Here is a 17325-nt window from a genome sequence, read left to right on the forward strand (position 1 = left end):
TAACACAAAACCTGCCATACATACGCCTCCCCTACCCAACTATATTAGCTCCACATCCATAACACCACAGACTCCGACCTGCTGCCCTCCTGTTCACCTGGAAACCATATTCCACCCGTGGCCACCCCAATGCCCCTTACACTGATTTGATTTGATTTATTGTTGTCACACGTGCCTAAGTACTGTAAGCAGTGCAGGCATATCATAGCAAACAAAGACATACAGCTCACAGGGTGCTTAGACAGAGTGAGGCATACAAGATTACAGCCTACTGCTGAAATGGCCTGATACCTCATTCCTCAACCCAGCAATTCTTGTTCATCCTTAATTTCCCTGGATAAGGTAGTGATGAGCTGCATTCTTGAAATAGTGCAGAGTATATGGGGTCAGGATGCCCACAATATTGTTAGGAATGAAATTCCAGAATTTTGACCCAGTGAGGTAAATGAATGGCATTATATTCCAAGTCAGGATGGTGCGTGACTGCAAGGAGAACTGGTGGAGTTCCCATGTATCTGCTGCCGTTGTTCTTCTGAGTGTGAAACATTGTGGGATTGGAAGGTGCCATCAGAGGAGCTTTGGTGAATGACTGCACAGCACCCTGTAGATGGCACACAGTGTTACTACTATGAATCAAAGATGGAAGGCATAGATATTGTGGGTAGCAGATGTGATCCCAAATTAAAGGCTGCTTTGTCCTGGATAGTGTCAAGCTTCTTGAGTGTTATTGGAACTGCACTCATCCAAGCAAATGGTGAGTATTCCGTCACACTTCTGACCTGTGCCTTCTAGATAATGGCTAGGCTTTGGGGAGTCAGGAGCTGATACTGAAATGTCACTTGAGTAGTACTCCAGAACCCCAGCCTAATGTATGTTGTACATGGGCTGAAATCACATCATGGCAGATGGTGGGATTTGAACTCATAAAAAGTTGCAATAAAATGTTACACTAATGGCAATAATGTAACCACTCTTATCAGATTCCACAAATGAATAAAAAAATGATTCCTAACTTCAGACCTGCTCTTGTTACTTATTTGTTCGTTTTCCACCCTGGCTCTAGGATTCTGCCCCTAAAATATTTCTCCGCTCAGTCCCAGCCAGTGTTTAGCTTTCATTCAGTTTGCACATAGATTTGAACCCACTTCAGCACTCATCCTTATCTTCCCTGTCAACCCCTCAACTTAGCACCTTCTCCACTAGCTTTGTTACTCACTTTCAACCCCTTTATTCCCACAGCCCAACTCACTCTTATCCCTGACCTGCATGATGCCCCACCCCACTTAAATAGTCCCCTCTCCTGTGCCGTATTGCACTCCCACTTCATAACTGACTTCCTCCGTCCCACATGGCTCTTCGCTCTATCGCTTACATTTTCTGTCACATATCTCTTCCCAAGTTCATCGTCATATCCTCTGTCCCCCAGTTCTATCACTCACATTCCTCATCCGGTATTCCCCCATACTCCATCACTCAAATCTCCTCTCCCCTGAACCTCCCGTATTCCATCAACCAAATCCCTCAACCCTCCATCATTCACATTCTGCATTTCTTATCTACCATTACTCCTCTGGTGACTCCATTGTTTCTGTCCCCCATCCCGTATTCCTACTACTACTCTATCACTCACTCTGTACAGAAGTTCCTCGGGAGTCAGCACCTTCCCATCTTCATCCAACCTGTAAAAACGAATCAACATTAATTAGTGGTGCTGAGCATCCAATTACATTAAAATGTCGCAAATTGTATAACCCTTGTACAATCAATACAGCGAGGAGAAGGGGTAAGCCATCTAGCATCAATCCTCTTACTCTTTTAAGTAAGATTGAGGATGATTTTCTTGTTGCTTTAATTCCACTTACCTGCCTGATCTCCATAACAAAAATCTCTCTAATGCTTTCCTGAATATATTCAATGACTCAGCCTTCACCACACTCCATGGAGAAAAAATTCCAAAGATTAATGACCCTCCTCACCTCCAACTTAAATAGGAGGCCCCTATTTTAAACATGTGCCCCCTTATGCCCCATATTCCCCAATGAGTGGAAACATCCCATCAGTATCTACTTGTCAATTGCCCACTGAATGTCAGATATTTCAATAAGGATATAGCTACATGACTCTGTAATATCCTGATGCCAAAAGTCCCCATTAAACTCTCCTCGGGATTGTACATCATGGCATTAGACAAAGCATAGGTAAATCACTTCAAGTAACTTTGCGTAATATGATTCTGTTTTAACATGTTTGTTTTTTAGGATTTGTTATCTCAAATTATGTGGGTATTTTCAACTCAACGTCACTGATTTCCCTGCACATCTCCTTCCCAGCCTTCCTTCCGCAGTTACCTATACCTGCCGACTCCCTCCACAAATGCACACTTTTGCCTTGCAGCACGCCACACCATTAACCCCTGAACTATCCTCCTTGATTTACCTATTTAAGTGCTTCCTCCCCCCGACTGTATTTCTGAACTCATATGGAAGGGCTTTATCTCATGGCAGAAGTTGGTTGAAGCATGAACTCTGCAGCATCCCACACCAACTAACTCCCTGCACTTACTAACCTCTGCCATAAATGGAGTACGATCAATCTAAAAAGACAGATACTATTTGAACAGATTTTTAAAAATCATGAGTCGGATAGGAGGTACATTATGTTACATTTCTTTTGTTCTACAAGACGTTAAATGTAGCCACATGAGGATACCTACAGTAGAGATACAGATCACATGATTATGGCAAGCCAACCATTAAGTGAGGGTACACTGATTCATCTACTCATACAGCACAGATTTGGTCCTTCAGCCCATCGAGTCTACACCGACGTAACTAATCCCAATTTCCCTGCACTTGTCCCATATCCTTGAATGTCATGATAGTTGAAATGCTCATCCAAATATTTTAAAAGTTTGTAAGGTTTCCAGCCTCCACTACTTTCCGAGGCAGTGTATAGCAGATTCACATCACCTGCTAAGTTTTGTTTTCTGAAATCCCCTCTGAATCGCCTGCTCCTTACCCTAAAACTATGCCCTCTCAACCAAGGGGAACAGTTACTCTCTTCATCCTGTCCATATCCTTCATTATCCTTTACATCTCAATGATGTCTCCCTTCAGTCTTTGCTTTAAAGAAAACAATCCAAACTGGTTTAGACTCCCCTTAAATTCAAATTCTTCCTCCCAGGCAACATTCTGGTGAACCTCCTCTGTACCTCTTCTAGTGTTATACTGTTCTTCCTGCAGTGTGGTAACCAAAAACTGTGCACAGTATTCCAGTTGTGGCCTGACCAACACTCTTACAACTCCAACACGACCTCCTTGCTCTAATGGAAACAAGCACTCCACTTGCCTTCTTAACTATCATATTCACATGCTCTGATGATTTCAAGGACCTGTGAATAATTACCCCAAGATTCCCCCTGTTCCTCTAAGATATTCAGTGACCTGCCTTCATTAAATACTCCCTCAACTGTTTTTTTCCAAAATGCATCACCTCGCGCTAATCAGAGCTAAACACCATTTGCCACTGGTCTGCCTACCTGACCAACCCATCCATTTCTTCCTGCAACCTATACTCATCTTCATCTTCAATCAATTTTGATGTCGTTTCCAAATTTGCTGAAGAATCCCCCTCCCAACATTTTTATCTATACCATTTATGTATAGAACACACAATAAGGGTCCCAAGTACTGATCCTTCTGGTATACCTCTGTACAGCAGCCTCCAGTCAGTGGAGCAGGCTTCTACCACTCCTCTTTGTGTCCTATGACTAAGCCAATTTCTGATCCATCTCTCCAAGCTTCCCTCAATTCCATGCCATTTAATCATCTCAATTAGTCTCCCATGTGGGACCTTGTCAAAAGTTTTGCTAATAAACTACAGCAACTGAACTTCTCTCATCTACACATCTGATCACAATTTCAAAAAGTTCTAACAAATTTACTTAGGCATGACCTCCCCCTGCCAAAACTATTCTGACTATCCCTGATTAATCCATGCTCTTCCAGGTGTGTATTAATTCGCTTCTTCAGAATTTTCTCCAATAGTTCCCCTACAACTGACATGAGACTCACCGGTCTTTAATTTCCTGGTTCATCTCTACCACCCTTCCTGAAAAGTGGAACCAGATTAACTAACCTCCAGTCCTCTGGCATTTCCCTTGTGGCCGGAGAGGAATAAAGAAAATTTATGTTAGAGCACCTACAGTTTCCTGCCTCGCCTCCACCAACAGCCTGGGATGCAATTCAGAGCTGAAAATGTGTTGCTGGTTAAAGCACAGCAGGTTAGGCAGCATCCAAGGAACAGGAAATTCGACGTTTCGTGCCAGAGCCCTTCATCAGGAATGAGGAGAGTGTGCCAGGCAGGCTAAGATAAAAGGTAGGGAGGAGGGACTTGGGGGAGGGGCGATGGAGATGTGATAGGTGGAAGGAGGTCAAGGTGAGGGTGATAGGCCGGAGTGGGGTGGGGGCGGAGAGGTCAGGAAGAAGATTGCAGGTTAGGAGGGCGGTGTTGAGTTCGAGGGAATCGACTGAGACAAGGTGGGGGGAGGGGAAATGAGGAAACTGGAGAAATCTGAGTTCATCCCTTGTAGTTGGAGGGTTCCCAGGCGGAAGATGAGGCGCTCTTCCTCCAACCGTCGTGTTGTTGTGTTCTGGCGATGGAGGAGTCCAAGGACCTGCATGTCCTCGGTGGAGTGGGAGGGAGAGTTAAAGTGTTGAGCCACGGGGTGGTTGGGTTGGTTGGTCCGGGTGTCCCAGAGGTGTTCCCTGAAGCGTTCCGCAAGTAGGCGGCCTGTCTCCCCAATATAGAGGAGGCCACATCGGGTGCAGCGGATGCAACAGATGATGTGTGTGGAGGTGCAGGTGAATTTGTGGCGATTGCAATTCATTCAGGCCAGGGGACTTGTCTGTTTTTTAAAGCCCAACAGAACCTCTAATAACTCCCCATTTCCCATGTCAAGATGTACAAGTCCATCACAGTCCCCTTTTCTGAATTCTATAGCTATGTTTTCCTTTTCTAGAGTGAAGACTGAAGATAAGTATTCACTTAACACCCTTCCAATACACACCGGCTTCCACACAGGTCGGCCCTAATCTTTCCTTGGTTAACCTCTTTCCTTTTATGTATTTATAAAATACTTTAGGATTTTCCCTAATCCTGTTTGCAAATCCTTTCTCATACCCTCTTTTGTTCTTCTAATTATTTTCTTAAGTTCCCTCCTCCACTTCTTGTATTTCTCCAGGGCCGCACTGAATTGCAGCCTTTAGACTTGCTGAAAGCTCCTCTCTTCTTCATCCAGTCCTGAATCGTCCTAGACATCCTGGGTTCTCTGAATTTAATGCTCCTATATTTCCCTCCTACATGTTGGACCTGTACTCTCCCCAGCTTTCCGAATACCCCTCATTGCTCTGCTGTAGACTTACTCTGTTACCAGTCAACTCTTGCCAGATTCAGCTTTATTTTAATAAAATCTGACTTCCCCTAATTCAAAGCCATATTTTGCAAGTCACCTTTTTCCTTCAACTGAAAGGAATTTGAACTCTACCATGTTGGGCGGCACGGTGGCACAGTGGTTAGCACTGCTGCCTCACAGCGCCTGAAGACCCGGGTTCAATTCCCGACTCAGGCGACTGACTGTGTGGAGTTTGCACGTTCTCCCCGTGTCTGCGTGGGTTTCCTCCGGGTGCTCCGGTTTCCTCCCACAGTCCAAAGATGTGCGGGTCAGGTGAATTGGCCAAGCTAAATTGCCCGTAGTGTTAGGTAAGGGGTAAATGTAGGGGTATGGGTGGGTTTCGCTTCGGCGGGTCGGTGTGGACTTGTTGGGCCGAAGGGCCTGTTTCCACACTGTAAGTCTAATCTAAATGTTGGGTCACTAAAATGTTCCCCAACTACCAGGTTTCTTTCTCCAGAACCAGATCCATTGCGCTATCCCTTGTTGGGCTTTCTACATACTGATACAAAAAAAACTGCCCTGGATACATGACATCGACTTCACTAGTTTCTTAATCTCCCCTCAGCCCCATCCCAGATTCAACCCTCCAACCTGGCACCACTCTCTTGAACTGTCCATCTTCCTTCCCAACTATCCACCCCACCCTCCCCTCTGACCTATCACCCCCAACCTACCTTCATCCCCACCTCACTCTATTTTTCTCTCAGCCCCCTTTCTCCCCCCAACATTCCTGATGAAGAGCCTTTATGCCCGAAACATTGACTCTCTTGCTGTTCAGATGCTGCCTGACCTGCTGCACTTGTCAAGCACCACACTCCTTGACTCTGATCTCTAGCATCTGCAGTCCTCACTTTCTCCTACATTTCAAGAAATCCACCCTTTCTAAATCCTTAACACTATGACTATCCCAGTTTATGTTGGGAAAATCGAAATCCTCAAGCAAAAGTTCCTGATTATAACTCTTACACACCTCTGTGAATTGTCTATAGATGTGCTCTTCCATTTTTCTGTTGACTCTTTGGAGGCCTATAACATTCCCAGTAAAGTGGCTCCCCCTTAACATTCCTAAGTTCTACTCACAACACCTTGTTTGAGGACCTTTCCAAGATATCATTTCTCCTTACTGCATTAATTGACTCCTTAACTAATAGTGCTGCACCACCACCATTTTTATACCCTCCTCCGCCTCGTCTAAAGATCCCATATCCTGGAACCATGTTTCTGTGTCGGCAAAAATATCAGACTTCCATGTGTCAATCCACGCCACAGACTCATCAATCTAACCTATTACACTTCTAGCATTAAAAACCAGCCAGCATTGCCTTACTCTCTTGTCATTCAACAACGATGAACTCACTGTGACTTGCTTCCTATGCTGTAGCATGATGTATCTCTTTTTCATTGATATTCTGTGTCCCCTTGCCAGACTAGTTTAAACTCCTCCCAAAAGCAGTAGCAAAACTACCTGAGGAATTAGCAGTGCTGTAATTCAAGGCCAGATTCATGATGTAGGGACACTCTAATCCCACCACAGCAGCTGGCAGAATTTAAAAGGAAATGTAATGTAACGGTATGGTCCCTACCTCAGGCCAGAAGGTCTAGGTTCAAGTCCCACCTGTCGGCTCATAGCATGTCTGAACAGGATGATTAAAATAACTCCAAGCATACATTTTAGCTTGCATGTTAGTTCACCTAGGAATGCACAGTGCTGAATATGCACTTGTACACTTTTTTTTTCAGGCAAAGAAATATCTTGATTCATAAACTCATGGTTCACTTTAGTTATGACTTTCAGGAACACAACCAAGACCTTAAGTGAGGACTTACTGTAAAGTTCTCTCAATTAACATTGGTATTTCATGTGGAGGCCAAATTAATATTTTAAAATTAAGCAAAGGCAAAGAGAAAGGTGTGCTTAGCAATAGGAACTGAGTAAATGAAAGACAGCCAAATTCTTAGCCAAACACTTTGTAGGAGTCAGTTCTACACTCTCCCTAATCTATGTGAAGGTGTCCCACCTGAGTGGATTTCTTGGAGACTCTCAAATCAACAGCCTCTGGTTATGCTCATGCAGCACGATGGGGGCATAAAAGGATGAACCTCTGCTCTACCTATTTCTTTTTCCCTTTAGCTTCTTAGAGTCATAGAGTCATAGAGATGAACAGCATGGAAACTGATCCTTTGGTCCAACATGTCCATGCCGATCAGATATCCCAACCCAATCTAGTCCCACCTGCCAGCACCCAGCCCATATCCCTCCAAACCCTTCCTATTCATATGCCCACCCAAATGCCTTTTAAATGTTGCAATTGTACCAGTCTCCACCACATCCTCTGGCAGTTCATTCCATATACGTACCACCCTCTGCATGAAAATGTTGCCCCTTAGGTCTCTTTTATATCTTTCCCCTCTCACCCTAAACCTATGCCCTGTAGTTCTGGACTCCCCGATCCCAGGGAAAAGGCTTGGTCTATTTATCCTATCTATGCCCCTCATAATTTTGTAAACCTCTACAAGGTCACCCCCTCAGCCTCAGACGCTCCAGGGAAAACAGCCCCATCCTGCTCAGCCTCTCCCTGTACATCAGATCCTCCAACTCTGGCAACATCCTTGTAAATCTTTTCTGAACCCTTTCAAGTTTCACAACATCTTTCAAATAGGAAGGAGACCAGAATCGCACACAATATTCCAACAGTGGCCTAACCAATGTCCTGTACAGCTGCAACATGACCTCCCAATCCCTGTACTCAATATTCTGACCAATAGAGGAAAGCATACCAAACGCCTTCTTCACTATCCTATCTACCTGTGACTCCACTTTCAAGGAGCTATGAAACTGCACTCCAAGGTCTCTTTGTTCAGCAACACTCCCCAGGACCTTGCCATTAAGTGTATAAGTCCTACTAAGATTTGTTTTCCCAAAATGCAGCACCTCACAATTATCTGAATTAAACTCCATCTGCCACTTCTCAGCCCATTGGCCCATCTGGTCCAGATTCTGTTGTAATCTGAGGTAACCCTCTTCGTTGTCCACTACACCTCCAATTTCGGTGTCATCTGCAAACATACTAACTGTACCTCTTATGCTCACATCCAAATCATTTATGTTAATGACAAAAAGTAGAGGGCCCGGCACCAATCCTTGTGGCACTCCACTGGTCACAGGCCTCCAGTCTGAAAAACAACTCTCCACCACCACCTTCTGTCTTCTATCTTTGAGCCAGTTCTGTATCCAAGTGGCTAGTTCTCCCTGTATTCCATGAGATCTAACCTTGCTAATTAGTCTCCCATAGGGAACCTTGTCAAACGCCTTACTGAAGTCCATATAGATCACCCTCATCAATCTTCTTCAAAAACTCAATCAAGTTTGTGAGACATGATTTCCCACGCACAAAGCCATGTTGACTATCCCAAATCTGTCCTTGCCTTTCCAAATACATGTACATCCTCTCCCTCAGGATTCCCTTCAACAACTTGCCCACCACCGAGGTCAGGCTCACCGGTCTATGGTTCCCTGGCTTGTCCTTACTATCCTTCTTAAACAGCGGCACCATGTTTGCCAACTTCCTGTCTTCTGGCACCTCACCTGTGAGTTCGATGAAACAAATATCTCAGCAAGAGGCCCAGCAATCACTTCTCTAGCTTCCCACAGAGTTCTTGGGTACACCTGATCATGTCCTGGGGATCTATGCACCTTTAACCATTTCAAGGCATCCAGCACTTCCTCCTCTGTAATCTGGACATTTTGCAAGATAATAGACAATAGGTGCAATAGACAATAAGTGCAGGAGTAGGCTATTCTGCCCTTCGAGTTTGCACCACCATTCAATATGATCATGGCTGATCATCCTTAATCAGTATCCTGTTCCTGCCTTATCTCCATTACCCTTGATTCCACTATCCTTGAGAGCTCTATCCAACTCTTTCTTAAATCAATCCAGAGACTGGGCCTCCACTGCCCTCTGGGACAGAGCATTCCACACAGCCACCACTCTCTGGGTGAAGAAGTTTCTCCTCATCTCTATCCTAAATGGTCTACCCCGTATTTTTAAGCTGAGTCCTCTGGTTCACCATCTATTTCCCTACAGTCTATATTTTCCATATCCTTCTCCACAGTAAATACTGATGCAAAATATTCACTTAGTATCTCTCCCATTTTCTGTGGCTCCACACAAAGGCCGCCTTGCTGATCTTTGAGGGACCCAATTCTCTCCCAGGTTACCCTTTTGTCCTTAATGCATTTGTAAAAACCCTTTGGATTCTCCTTCTTTTATTCTTCTCTTCCCTTAACAATGAATCCTGGAGCAGCAGCAGATTGCCAGCATAAACTCTGGAGCAGGGTGTGGGCTGTGAGCCCCAGGGCAGTGTGAACAGGGAGCCTTGGGGCAGGGTGTGGGCTGTGAGCCCCAGGACAGTGTGAGCAGAGAATTGTGAAGCAGGGTATGGGCTGTGAGCCTCAGGACAGTGTGAGCAGTGAGCTCTGGGGCAGGGTGTGGGCTGTGAGTCTGAGGACAGTGTGAGCAGTGAACCTTGCACAGGGTGTGGGCTGTGGGCCCCAGAACAGTGTCAGCAGTGAGCTCTGGGGCAGGATGTGGGCTGGGAGTCTGAGGACATTGTGAGCAGTGAACTCTGGTGCAGGGTGTGGGCTGTGAGCCCCAGGACAACAGGAGCAGCAAGCCCCTGGTGCAGATGGATTGTGAGGCCCAGAGCAGTGTGGGGAAGCAGCCCCAGAGCATTGTGCAGGCAGCAAGTCCTTGGCGGAGACCAGCACAGTGGAGGCTGTTTTGGACCTGCCATTGGAGCAACTGAAGGCTGGTGCGGAGCGGTCTGGGGCTTGCAGCAGAATAGGATAGCTGTTGGACTGGGGTTTAGAACAGGTAGTCAGACCACACACAGGCTGTGCGCTGAGCTGCTACACTGTAATGTCCATTTGAAATTTACTATATCTTAATGTAATTTCAACCCTTTAATGGTGTCCTATTTTAACTTATGTTTCAACTCTGTAAAGTAATGCAATTACTTTTATTCCACTGCTGTATCAAAGTATTGTACGTAGGTACTCGCATCTAAGATGCTGCCTTAAGGAGGCAGACATTGTAAAAGCTTTTCACATTACTCCTACAATGGAGAATATGTGACAATAAAAGGATATCCTATATTCCACTGATCTACTTGAGCAAAACCTTTCATCAGTTTAACAACCTCAATTTGAGACCCAGCCTGCCAATCTTTCTCTGATCTTTACATCTATGCATTTCTGCTGCTTTCTTTGTAAATCTTCTCTGCACTTTCTCCTGTGCTTCTACATCCTTTCTTTAAACTCACCACTGCTCACAGTGTTCCAAGTGTGGTCTTACCAAAGTTCAGTAAGATTCAGTGTTACCTGCATACTTTGTAATTCTATGCCTGAGTCCTGGTTCAATTTTCTCTATGGCCTTCCCTACCAGGGGTCAACTTTTAGTGAATAATATTTGTCCCATGCAACTCCTTTGTTGTTCTTAAACAAAATGTTCCAAGTAATACAGCCTTCCCAACAAAACATTCTAATTCACATTTGTTGGCAACGAATGTCATTTGACAATGAGTGCCCATTCTGCAAGTTTATTAATTTCCTCCTGAAATTTGTTGCAGTTCTGCTCATTGTTGACTATCACCTAATATGGTGTCACCAACAAATTTAGGAAGTGTCAGATATTAAAATTCAAATAGTTATGTAAATTGTGAATTTTAGTGATCCCAGTGGAATTCCACTTCCAGCCTTTTTCCACTCTAAATAACTACCCTTTACTCCCGCTCTCTATTTCTGATCTTGGAGCTTGACAGGAAGAGTGCTGCAGTGCAAAGGGTCTCCTTGTAAACACATTCCAAAAGGTCAGCTTGCAGATATAGCAAGTAATGAGGAAGGCAAGCAGAATTGAGAAGGAGAAAAGTCTTACTACATTTGGACAAAATGTTGATGAGATCACATCTGGAGTACTACGTATAGTTTTGGTTGCCTTACTTAAACAGGGATATAGTTGAATTGGAGGTAGTTCAGGGGTGGTCTCAGAGGCTGATTCTTGGTATGGTTTGATGAGGAACAGTTGAGCAGATTGGTCAATACACATTGGAGTTTAGCAGAATGAAAGATGATTAAACTGAAACATATAAAATTCTAAGGAAATTAAAGTGGAATGCACTGGAAATACTCTGGCAGTCTGACTGCATCCATGAAGAGAGTTGATGTTTTAAGTCCAAGAGAAAACATCTTCAAAGACGACATACTGGACTCAAAACTCAAATATAGGAATAGCATTAATTATTTGCCAGCTCTCTTGCACTGCAGCTTTCCTAATTAATTCTCAAATACATGTGGTATTTTCTCTGCAATCTCTTACCGAGATTATTCTAAAATATGTGAATGCAATGCATCCAGATCAGGGGTTTCACTCTCGAGTGCATTTCATTTATTGGGTACATCCTGAATTGTTATACCAAATAGACTATTACAAACCTCACGATTAAACATTGGCTCACTCTGTTCTATCTTATTGGCAAGTATAGAAGGAAAATCAACGATTTCAGATTCCTGTCATCTCTTTTGTAGCTTATGGGTCTATCCCATCGTGGCCCTATATCCATCACACGCTTTCTATTTTATTGACACACTTGTGAACTATTTTACTATTTTGCTTTATGCTCCTTGTTAATTTAATTTCATAGCCCATCCTTGCCTTCCTGTAAAGGCTGTGCCTTTTATTTTATTGTTTTTTAAAATTGTGGACCATAATGACTGACAACAGTTTTAGTGCCAATGCTTTCATACAGGTTTTGAAAAGTAACCAGGCAAGTTACTTTTGTGTCACCAGCTGTTTGAAAAGCAGAAACTGGTTGTAGGTAAACTGGAGCCAGGGGTTTATCTATAGATGCAGCTAGGTGACAACACCTTGGTGATTGTCTATGGATAAGTGGCCAGTTATTGATGACAAAACTCTTGCTTGTCAACACCATATGATTTGTTCTCAGGTATCTGAATATCTGGGCACTGGGAACAAGATCAAAGAAAGATTTTGAACGTCACCTGCACAGGAGCTAGCTCTCTGGGGTCAAAATCCATTTAACACCCAAATACAACCAGTTTATCTGTCTCTTGCAAAACAATGGAATCATCCGAAGAAAGATTACAGACCAGTATATGAGTCATAATTATCTCAGCAATGTGTGAATAAGCACTAGCGAACTGTCTCCCTGTTTTCCTCAGAGTGAGAGTTTGAGTGTGTGTAAAATAAAAGGATAGTTCATAAGAGGGTGAGAGTTTTCATTTGTACTGTCATATATACCTATCATTTGTATTTGTTTACCAGCAGCTACAGTCTAATTATTTGTATTAAGTAGCAATCCTTGTTAAGGACAGAAGCATTGCCTGTGTTTTCTGTCAACCAGTTTTATGACCACTCTGGGAATAGGAGGGCTTGATTTCCAATGCACTATGTCAAGTTGCCAGTCTCCCTAATTGTATTTTAACTTCTCTGCTCATTTTATTATACTGTCTTTTCCGATCTGTATACAGAGTGGTATGAAGGGTCCAGCTTCAGCGTCTGATGTAAGTAGGACATGTGATGCTGTTAGCAAAGGCCCCACTCTGGAAGACTTGCTGCAGTAAGAGAAGGATACACCCACAGCTGCCTATACACATCCAGTCATGAATGGTAATAGACAATTAAACAAATTCACTGGAGGCACAGGCTCCACAAATATCCCCATCCTCAATGATGGAAGAACCCAGCACATCAGTGCAAAAGATAAGGCTGAAGCACTCTCAGCAATCTTCAGCCAGAAATGCCGAGAGATTGATCTATCTCCGCCTCCTTCAGCGGTTCCCAGCATCACAGATGCCAGTCTTTGGCTAATTCGATTTACTCCATGTGACCTCAAGGAACAGTTGGAGGCATCAGATACTGCAAAAGCTGTCGGACTGGACAACATTCTGAAAATTATACTGTCTGGATGTAGCACTCCCTGGTACGGTAAACGTACCATTCAATTCAGAGAAGGTTACAGACAGTGGTGAACTCGGCAATCACAAAGGCCAACCTCCCATCTACAGAATCCAGTTACCAGGCCCCTTGTCAAGGAAAGGCTGTCAGCATTCTCAAAGATCCACCCCACACTGGCAATGCTTTTCTAAAACCTCTACCATCGGGGAGAAGGTACAGAAGCCTGAATACACGCACCAGCCGGTTTCAAAACAGTTTCTACCCGAAATTGAGAAACAAACTTGTAAGGAGATCTCAGCAATCTGTAAGAATAATAGGGTAGTTATGGTAGGGGATTTTAACTTTCCAAACATTGACTGGGACTGCCATAGTGTTAAAGGTTTAGATGAAGAGGAATTTCTTAAGTGTGTACAAGACAATTTTCTGATTCAGTATGTGGATGTACTTATTAGAGAAGGTGCAAAACTAGACCTACTCTTAGGAAATTAGGCAGAGCAGGTGACTGAGGTTTCAGTGGGGAAGCACTTTGGGGCCAGTGACCATAATTCTATTCGTTTTAAAATAGTGATGGAAAAGGATAGACCAGATCTAAAAGTTAAAGTTCTAAATTGGAGAAAGGCCAATTTTGACAGTATTAGGCAAGAACTTTCGAAAGCTGATTGGAGGCAGATGTTCGCAGGTAAAGGGACGGCTGGAAAATGGGAAGCCGTCAGAAATGAGATAACAAGAATCCAGAGAAAGTATATTCCTGTCAGGGTGAAAGGGAAGGCTGGTAGGTATAGGGAATGCTGGATGACGAAAGAAATTGAGGGTTTGGTTAAGAAAAAGAAGGAAGCATATGTCAAGTATCGACAGGATAGATCGAGTGAATCCTTAGAAGAGTATAAAGAAATAGGAGTATACTTAAGAGGGGAATCAGGAGGGCAAAATGGGGACATAAGAAGCTTTGGCAAATAGAATTAAAAGAGAATCCAAAGGGTTTTTACAAATATGTTAAGGGCAAAAGGGTAACTAGGGAGAGAATAGGGTCCCTCAAAGATCAGCAAGGCAGCCTTCGTGTGGAGCTACAGAAAATAGGGGAGATACTAAATGAATATTTTGCATCAGTATTTACTGTGGAAAAGGACATGGAAGATATAGACTGTAGGGAAATAGATGGTGACATCTTGCAAAATGTCCAGATTACAGAGGAGAAAGTGCTGGATGCCTTGAAACGGTTAAAAGGTGGATAAATCCCCAGGACCTGATCAGGTGTACACAAGAACTCTGTGGGAAGCTAGAGAAATGATTGCTGGGCCTCTGGCTGAGATATTTGTATCATCGATAGTCACACGAGGTGCCAAAAGGTGGAGGTTATCAAACGAGGTGCCACTGTTTAACAAGGGTGGTGAGGACAAGCCAGGGAACTATAGACCAGTGAGCCGGACCTTGGTGGTGGGCAAGTTGTTGGAGGGAATCCTGAGGGACAGGATGGACTTGTATTTGGAAAGGCAAGGACAGATTTGGGATAGTCAACATGGCTTTGTGCGTGGGAAATCATGTCTCACAAACTCGATTGAGTTTTTTGAAGAAGTAACAAAGAAGATTATTGAGGGCAGAGCAGTAGATGTGATCTATCTGGACTTCAGTAAGGCATTCCACAAGGTTCCCCATGGGAGACTGATTAGCAAGGTTAGATCTCTTGGAATACAGGGAGAACTAGCCATTTGGATACAGAACTGGCTCAAAGATAGAAGACAGAAGGTGGTGCTGGAGGGTTGTTTTTCAGACTGGAGGCCTGTGACCAGTGGAGTGCCACCAGGATCGGTGCTGGGCCCTCTACTTTTTGTCATTTTCATAAATGATTTGGATGCGAGCAAAGGAGGTACAGTTAGTAAGTTTGCAGATGACACCAAAATTGGAGGTGTAGTGGACAACGAAGAGGGTTACCTCAGATTACAACAGGATCTGGACCAGATGGGCCAATGGGCTGAGAAGTGGCAGATGGAGTTTAATTCAGATAATTGTGAGATGCTACATTTCGGGAAAGCAAATCTTAGCAGGACTTATACACTTAATGGTAACATCCTAGGGAGTGTTACTGAACAAAGAGACTTTGGAGTGCAGGTTCATAGCTCCTTGAAAGTGGAATCGCAGGTAGATAGGATATTGAAGGCGGCGTTTGGTATGCTTTCCTTTATTGATCAGAGTACTGAGTACAGGAGTTGGGAGGTCATGTTGCGGCTGTACAGGACATTGGTTAGGTCACTGTTGGAATATTGTGTGCAATTCTGGTCTCCTTCCTATCGGAAAGATATTGTGAAACTTGAAAGGGTTCAGAAAAGATTTACAAGAATGTTGCCAGGGTTGGAGGATCTGAGCTACAGGGAGAGGCTGAACAGTCTGGGGCTGTTTTCCCTGGAGTGTCGGAGGCTGAGGGGTAACCTTATAGAGGTTTACAAAATTATGAGGTGCATGGATAGGATAAATAGACAAAGTGTTTTCCCTGGGATCGGGGACTCCTGAACTAGAGGGCATAGAGGTATTTGGATGGGTATATGAATAGGAAGGGTTTGGAGGGATATGGGCTGGGTGTTGGCAGGTGGGACTAGATTGGATTGGGATATCTGGTCGGCATGGACGGGTTGGACTGAAGGGTCTGTTTCCATGCTGTACATCTCTATGACTCTATGTCTATGACTCTCATATTGAATGGATTCACTAACTCTCAGTGTTTGTCTATACCTGTGTTTTTGTTTTTGCCACTGTTTACCTACTATTTGTTATCTAAGCTATTTAACCATGTGATCTGCCTGTACTGCTCACAAAACAAAACTTTTCACTGGGCCTCAGTACATGTGACAATAAATTCAATTCAATTCAATTCAAAACATGTACTCCATAACCTGCCACTCCCCTCGCTAAGTTCTTCCTTTAAAGTTACAAGACTGGCATCTATCTGACAACGTAGAAAATTTCAGACAGTAAGGATTGCAGATACCGGAAGCCAGAATGAATAGATGTGAAGCTGGAAAAGCACAGCAGGTTAGACAGCATTAGACAGACAAGGAGGGTGCCAGAAATATATAGAGGGTAGGAGTGGAGCTAGGGAAGGGCAGATGGATTGGTGATAGGTAGATGCAACTAGAATGTTATTGTGATTGGTCAGTGGACGGTGGCGCAAACAGGTTTCTCTTGTGCACACACCCACTCCTGATGATGTGTCCACCCCGCACCTGGCCCCAGCTCCACACTCAGCTCCAGCCCCAAGCCCTACCCTGTATTCATCACCCTCCCAGTGTCCCTCACTGAGGCTGAACGTTGAGTCCTCAGCAAAGGGCTTGCATTCATTACCCTTCACCCACATGTAAACAAATTGCACCACCTACAATCAGACCCCACCACCACAAGGATATTTCCTTCCCAACCCCTGTCCAATTTCAGCAGGGATTGTTCAGTCTGCAATGCCCTTGTCAACTTTACATTTCTCACCAACTTCACCACCACACCCAGTGCCTTTCCCAGAAACTATAAGAGGTGCAACACCTGCCCCTACACCTTCCCCTCACATTCGTCCAAGGCTGCAAGTAATCCGTCCAGATCTGATAGAGATTCATTTGCACTTCATCCAACCTCATCTGTTGCATCCTCTGCTTTCGATATGGTGCCCTCTACATTGGGGAGACTGAGCACAGACTCGGGGACCGGTTTGCAGAGCATCTGCACTCTGCATGCATCAACCAACCTGATCTTCCAGGTGTCATCATTTTAATTCCCCCTCCCACTCCAATGGCAACATGTCCACCCTCTGTCGCCACCACTGTTTGAGTGAGGCCACATGTAAACTGGAAGAACAACACCTGATATTTTGCCTGGGAACCTTTCAGCCCAATCACCTCAATATTAACTTTACCAGCT

At 44.2% G+C, this 17325-nt stretch overlaps 1 protein-coding gene across 2 annotated transcripts in view; it reads right to left on the reverse strand.

Annotated features, from left to right (window-relative positions):
- sgsm3 (small G protein signaling modulator 3) overlaps positions 1–17325 on the reverse strand; it is a 184173-nt gene that overhangs the window by 17066 nt on the left and 149782 nt on the right. For both annotated transcript variants that reach the window (XM_060849368.1, XM_060849367.1), the window contains one exon: positions 1631–1679. In XM_060849368.1, coding sequence (XP_060705351.1) covers positions 1631–1679 — 49 coding nt within the window. The remainder of the gene's footprint in view (positions 1–1630; positions 1680–17325) is intronic.

This window comes from Hemiscyllium ocellatum, chromosome 33 (assembly GCF_020745735.1).
Source record: "Hemiscyllium ocellatum isolate sHemOce1 chromosome 33, sHemOce1.pat.X.cur, whole genome shotgun sequence".
NCBI lineage: Eukaryota > Metazoa > Chordata > Chondrichthyes > Orectolobiformes > Hemiscylliidae > Hemiscyllium > Hemiscyllium ocellatum.